This window comes from Passer montanus, unplaced genomic scaffold, assembly GCF_014805655.1.
Source record: "Passer montanus isolate IOZ18808 unplaced genomic scaffold, ASM1480565v1 scaffold66, whole genome shotgun sequence".
Classification (NCBI taxonomy): Eukaryota; Metazoa; Chordata; class Aves; order Passeriformes; family Passeridae; genus Passer; species Passer montanus.
In genome coordinates, this window is record NW_024371704.1 from 6,065,490 (window position 1) to 6,072,388 (window position 6,899).

The following is a 6,899-nucleotide window of genomic DNA, read 5'->3' on the forward strand; positions in this document are numbered from 1 at the left end:
TTGGGAAAGGTGTTTCCAGCTCCTCCAGCAGAACCACGTGCACTGGTTTGTTGTGTCAGACATGGCCTGGCCCCAGGCCGTGCTGCCAGGGCTCTGCTGGGTCAGATCACGGGGCACCATCACCATCAAACCACCCAACCGGACATTTCCTCTTAGACTTCAGTCCACTGGAAGCTGGAGATTGTTTAGAGTGCAATGTCTCATGAAAGCACAGTTCAGTCCAGATGCCAGCTCCTACCTTTAATCAACCATTTAAAATGGGACTTGCCCGTAAGGATCCATAGAAGATTTTGAGGGTTGCACTAAGAGTAATTGGTAATTTTCAGTATTGAAGCTGGACAGCAGGAGTTAACAAAGTGGTTCTCCTTTATACTTTTATCACTTTTCCCTTACAAGTTCTCCATGGCCAGTGGCATTTCTCACCAAGTATCTTTTGGCAGACTTTTCAAATATTGCAAGGAATAAATATCTGAAGGATGTTCCATGTTAAGGTGTGGATCTCAAAGCCACATCAAAACATTTGGCCGAGTAATGCTGTCCAGCTGCCTGCACAAATCCTAGTATGACTTTAGGTTGCGAGTGTCACTGTGGGCTTGAAATAGTGGCAGACAAAAAATGCAGCATTTCCTCTGCAGCAGTGATTTGTAGGACTACTGATTCTCCCCTCCTACTTGCTTAAATAGAGTTTGGTGGTGAACAAGGCTGAGAAGAAGCCAAGGCCCCTGTGAGAGCAGCTCTCCTCCCACAGTCCCTGTTCATTGAGGAGCAGATTGGGGTGGCTGTGCCAGTTTTGTTGTTCTGGGGAGCGGGCACCATGATGGGCTGTGCTGCAGCACCTCACCACCCTGCCCTGGCAGCTCTGCATGGCTGTTGTGTCTCAAAACCCAGCCTGCAGTGGGCTGCCACTGCTGTTTTGGGATCTGACCACCTCCGGAGAGCACACGGCCGTGCTGGTGCCTGCCACTCCATCAGCTCCACACACAGCCACCCCTGGGCCTCAAAATAATCGACAAACCATGGAAATGCTCTTTCGTGGCAGTATTTATTGCACCGAAGTGCTCTTCCAGAATCTTCAGGAAGGGCTGTCTCCTTCAGATGTCCCCGTTCAGCCAGCGGTTCTTGGCTATCTGTCCCGCGCCGGGCCGGGACGATGGGGTGTACTGCAGCAGCTGGGTGATGAGGGCTTGGCAGGGCTCCGGCAGCGGGGGCAGCCCCTCTGGGTACATCACCCCCTTCTTCTGCAGCTGGGGCATGCTCTGGACGTTGGTGTCATCAAAGGGAACGTTGCCGACCACCATCATGTAGAGCATCACCCCCAAGCTCCATATGTCGTACTTCTTGGCGTCGTAGGGGATGCCCATGAGCACCTCGGGGGAGGCGAAGGCCGCCGTCCCGCAGAAGGTGGTGCTGAGGTCCGGGTACCCTTTGAGCTCCTTGCTGAAGCCGAAGTCGCTGATCTTGGCGCGGCGGCCGTCGGCGGAGAGCAGCACGTTCTCGCACTTGAGGTCCCGGTGCACCAGGTTGCGGTCGTGCAGGTAGCGCACGGCCCTCACCACCTGCACGAAGATGTCCCGGGCGTTGGGGGCGCAGGGCAGCTTTCCCAGATTGTCCAGCATCTGCAGCAGGGTGGTGTCCATGGCCTCCATCACGATGTAGAGCTTCCTGTTGCAGACCTCGATGAGGTCGAAGACGCGCACGATGTTGGGGTGCTGGATCCGACGCACGATGGAGAGCTCCCGGGGCAGGAACTTGAAGACGACGGCTCGGGATGCTCGCTGCCGGTCCACCACCTTGACAGCCAGGGGCCCCTTGTGTTTGCTGGAGGTGGCCGCTTTCACCTTGGAGAAGCTGCCCTCCCCTATCGTGTGCCCCAGCCTGTAGCCCAGCTCGTTGAGGATCCTCTCTCCCCCGTCAGACCTTGGCATGGCCTGCGGTGCCGGTGGGCTTTCTTGGACCTGCTCTTTTTCCCCGGCATCGGGAGGCTGTAATGTCTGCTGCATGGCAGCTGCTCGCCTGCACAACAGCGGGCACGGCAAACAGCCCTCGCTTCCACGCCCCACCCGGGCATTGTGACGGGCGGAATGTTGTGTGTGACAAGTCCTCTGGGAGGTGACGTGGGAGTCCGGGGGTCCCCTCTGCCCAGGGGTGCCCCTGGCATGCCTGCACAGGGACACAGGGGACAACTCTGCTGGGGCTGGATGCTTTAGAGCTTTCACCCTTTCAGCCTCTTCATTTCAGTTCTCAGCATGTGAGGATGGAAGTTCAAATGTCAGCTTTCTGGGGTCAGGGACCCATCTGGGGGCCTACACCAGTTTTGTGCATGGTATGGATTCCATTAATATCCAAACTACACAGAGTGGTACAAAGGAGTGACTTCTACTGGTGCTAACTGTGAACCACCTTGGCTGCCTATAAATTTTGACTTCTTTAGTGATGATGCACAATGCTATTACATTACTAGGGAGGCTTTCTGACCTTTTGTGGGGTGGACAGGGAACTTTAAATGCATCTTTCAGAAAAAAATCAGCTTTTTGCTTTCTTGAGCTTGGAATTGCTCTTTATCTGTTTTTATCAAAATGATATTTTAGAGACTTACAGACAAGTGAGACTTGAGATCCTTCTCAGACCTTCTGTAACTTGCATTTTAAAAGGTTTTAGTCAGTTTTAGTTGCTATAATATGGCAGTCAACTTGAGCAGAGGGCAGCTGGGCTGGGCCAGAACAGCCACTCCAGAGCAAGGCATCCCTCCCATCACACTGTCTCTCAGGCCAGTGTCAGCTCCTTCTTCCAGGTGTTGCATCCTCGGCTTTCACAAACAGTTGTTTCTGGTTTGTGCTGTGTTTTTCAAGCTGCTAGAGTATCCTGTCCTCCCTGTGGAGCCCATATTTGCTTTCCAGCTGAACAAAGAAGCCTAGGACCACAAAACCCCATCTTCCAAAACACCAACCCAAACACTATTTTTAGTTTTTGAATATATGTTTCATTTTGCAGGTCAGTTATAAAGAGGAATGGTGATCAGTTGAAGATGAAAGAAAATCTCTCTTGTGAGTCCATCTTGCCAGTATTTTGATGTCATTTTGAGGAAATTAAAATGGCTCAAAACTGCAAACATGGGTCTGTATGTGCTGCAGGGGAGCTGTACTCTGAACTAAGAGCAAGTAAAGCAGTCACCATGTTAGAGGTTGTGGGTCCAAACCAAACCACTTTCCCACTTCAGATGTTATTTCTACAGGCCAGTTGGAAGTACAGGAACTCAACATGCCATGGAAATGTGGTTGCCAGGCATGTACCACCAGGAATACCGTCAGGCTGTACCAGCAGGCATGTTTGGGCCTTCAAACAAATGCCCCCAGATTTCTTATTTCTGAAGTGGATCAGCAAGAAGCCATCTCCAGAAGTCCCTGTTCAGAAACTGCTGTTACTAAACACAAAAAAATCCCACCTAGCAATCAGCAGGCAGATGCAGAAACCCATTTTGCTGGATACGCACGATTTCCTGACAAGTTTAGCCCTTGAGTCATAACCACAGTGACTTCAGCAGAGGTCTGAGCTGGACTTTTCAGAGGAGCTGGGAACTTTGAGATGGCTAAACATAACTGAACCAACGTGGGCATTTTTATGAGGGGGAAGTGCTTAGACCAGGCTTCCCCTCCCCACTTACTACCAAAGCACCTCTGGAAAACACCACTGCTGCTCCTGGGAATAGAAGGACATGTGCAGACATCTACAGGGGCTTGGCTGAGGCTCAGAATAGATTTTAAAATAGGAGTGGGCAGTGACATCACAGGCACCTTCCTAAAACCCACAGGTAAATCCTCACTTATGGGAAGCCCCTTTGAAGGCCCTACAATAGCAAAAGCAGAAGAGGGAGTGTCCACACTGATGTGGAAAAACCAAAGTGGCAGCTACAAATCAGGCTGCAATGGTAAGGAGCAATGTAGAAGAGTCCTGTGCTGCTGCTAATTCTTCATCTGCTCGAGGGAGCAGGTCACTTTGGGAAAGTTTTCTGCACCCTTGGCTGAAGTGAGCAGTTTCAGTCTCAGTAAGCCCTCCTGGGAGCCCAGAAAAAGCCTTGTGCAGTCAGATGCTGCTGGGGCATCCTGGGGGTGGGAAGGCTTGAAGGAGCTAGGGAAGCCAGCCCTGGTTTCCCAGGGAGGAAGCAGCTATCGAAGCAAACACTCCCCCTCCTGTATGCTCCAGGCTGCAGCTCTGCGAGCTGCCGTGGCTGCAGGCATCACTGCTGTGCATCCCTGAGCTCCCGCCCTCAGCCAGCAGCGTGGCCTGGACTGCTGCAAACAGCCCCAAAGGCAGGCAGCAAGAGCCTGGGATGAGAGGGTTTGGTTTGGCAGGGCACTGCCAGGCAGAGGAGGAGGAATGACAGCTGAGCTCAGCTTTCTGTGCTGTCCTTAGACCGCAGAGGAACAGATTTTTTTGCTTGGTTGGCTGCGGGTTCAACATTTATTGGTATAAAAATGCACCCAAAAATCTCTTTTGCTTTCAATCCCTGCACCTCAAGTACTGCTACCTGTGATATAAATATTTAGGTCAGACCAATACACTTTAGTAGTGTACTCACTACCAACATATATTAAAAATTGCTGAGCTTCTGAGCTTTCTAGAACATTTTTAGCATCAAAGCTGTGTTTGTAGAACTCACTTTTTCCATTGCTCTGGTTAATGAGAGCAATCAGAAATCAGGCAGCAATTACTCTTTTGTTAAGTGTGGCATGTGAGCAGGAGGAGCTGGTCTGCAGAGGTATAAATTACTGGAGCTCACTGTCAGGGATTTTGTTATGGGATGTTTCTGACTCTGGTGGCATGGTTGTGCACCAGCCTGGCATGCAGTTGGTCCCTCGGGCAAGGGGCTAATCAGCTCCTGGAGGACCATCTCTCCTCCTGATCAGCTCCTGAAGGACCACCAGGTAAGCCAGCCTTGCTGGGAAGGTAATGCAGCTGGGGGGCTCTGGCCTCAGGCACCCTGTTCCACCACCTTGGATCGACTGGACAAGAACACACGAGCCATGACTTCTAACAGAGGAGGGGCTTTTTTCTTTCTCATCACCCATACAGATATTTTTTCTCTGATAACTAAGATAGTTATCAGTGCCTTTTGGGGGGGCTGCTCTCCTGCTGAATGCCATTGAGGGGGCACTGCCTCAGTGCAGTCGCTGAGATGCACATGGCAAACCAGCAAAGCAGTAGATCATGCATGCTTTGGGAACTTCCCCTCTCCCTGTGAGCCCATTGCCCCGAGCCCTGGGGGCAGGTTTGTCAGGGTCTCACATGCCTGCCATTGATCTGATGACAGACTGATGCCTCCGGGGCAGGGATTTCACTTGTGGTTGGACACTGTTGAGCTTAACGTGGGTCCTAAGTGTAGCAAAATACAGCTCCTGTGGATGCACATGTCCAAGAAGCCACAACATACCATATTTTTATACCTTGTGCCGTGGGGCTGTAAGTTACAACGTGCAGCATGACCTCTGCACTTGCACAGGGCCCTTGAGATTTCTTTAAATACCTTTATTTCCATACAAGCAGAAATATTTTGCCCAAGGGCTGCAATGCTCAAGACCTGTCAGGGGATTCCTAGGTGTCCAGTTTGTGGCAAGTCCATGAGCACACATTATTTCTTGGCGCTCTGTTAATATGGGAATGGGCAAACTTCTGCACAAGAAGTAAAAACAATGTTAATGTTTTTGCTTTACTAAGTCATTATAGATAGCACAAAGGGTAACCACAGTTCTTCCCAGCAGATGCTGAAGTTACCAAGATCTTCTTGCCAGCAATGGGCAAACAAAAGTTTTCTGGTTTATCCTGTGTTTGATTTTATTACTTTTAAAAGTATGTTTGTTGTACTTTCAGTGAGACTGCTGGTCTGAAAAGAAGCACACTGCTCACAGCACTATTTTCCATCTATCTGGGTGCTGCAGGTGCAGAAGGCTGGTGAAAATTCTGCACATAATTCTTCTGTAATCCCACGGAGCTGTGCTAAAACCTCCAGGTATGGGAGGGAATAAGCCAAGCTGAGGCCAACCTGTAAGAGGCACAGCCAGTGAAGAAAATGACAATGGGCAAAAACTCTAATTTCAATAGTGATGTGATTTGCCCCTTTATTGCCAAGAACCCTTCAGTGTGGCAGCTGATCACTGGTGTGTGTGGTATCTGAGCAGCTGAAAAGTGGGGCAGATCCCATGAACAGCATACTGAATCCAAGCTGCCAATCCAATTGCTGTCATTGCCATAGATCCTTTTCTGCAAAATCAAGATGTCTGGGCAGCTATTTTAGGCACTGGTGTTGAACAGACCTTGTCACTCAACATTGATGTTGTGTGCCTGCACAATGGCACCCTAAATTTGGCCATGGTGCTGTGGCTCCTCCCTGGCAGCAGCAGCAGTGCAGACATGGGACAAAACCAGTCACAGGTAGTCAGAAAGCTGTGCTGGGCAATGTGCTGGTTTTGCTGCTTCTGTCTTCCCTCTCACGTTTCAAGGACTGGTGTCTGTTTCAGATACTCAGGCTAGGTTGGGGTTTTTATCCCTTTGGCAGGTAAGGAGTTTCGGGACCTCACATTTCTGGTGTTCAGAAGTGGCTGTGACCCTCACAGCTGTTGGCCATCACATCTTGCCCTTAGCCTCTTTTCAAACAGAATAAACTAGTGAAGCTGGGTGTGGGACTAGTACAAAGTCTCCCAAAAATTCAGCAGGATGAGAAGAAAAACACCAAACAGCAAACTTAATGGATATCCACTTGATTAACCAAGGTTTTTCAGACACTGGAGAGAAACCTGAGGCCAGCACTCATGTGCCAGAAACATCTTTTCATGAAAATTAGAATTTCAACTGTGTGAGGGACATTAAATGGGTTTGTAAGCCATCAGAGGGAACAGATTCATGGC

The 6,899-nt window shown here is 50.1% G+C and overlaps 1 protein-coding gene across 1 annotated transcript; it reads right to left on the reverse strand.

The window, feature by feature from the left end:
• Nucleotides 1-1,091: 1,091 nt before the first annotated feature.
• TSSK6 (testis specific serine kinase 6) lies at nucleotides 1,092-2,000 on the reverse strand. The gene has a single exon (XM_039728795.1). The coding sequence runs from the start codon at nucleotides 1,998-2,000 to the stop codon at nucleotides 1,092-1,094; it is 909 nt and encodes a 302-aa protein (XP_039584729.1).
• Between the last annotated feature and the right edge of the window lie 4,899 nt (nucleotides 2,001-6,899).

What these genes read in the sequence shown, in the direction of transcription:
- TSSK6 (XM_039728795.1), bottom strand. Translation starts at nt 2,000, where the DNA reads ATGCAGCAGACATTACAGCCTCCCGATGCCGGGGAAAAAGAGCAGGTC.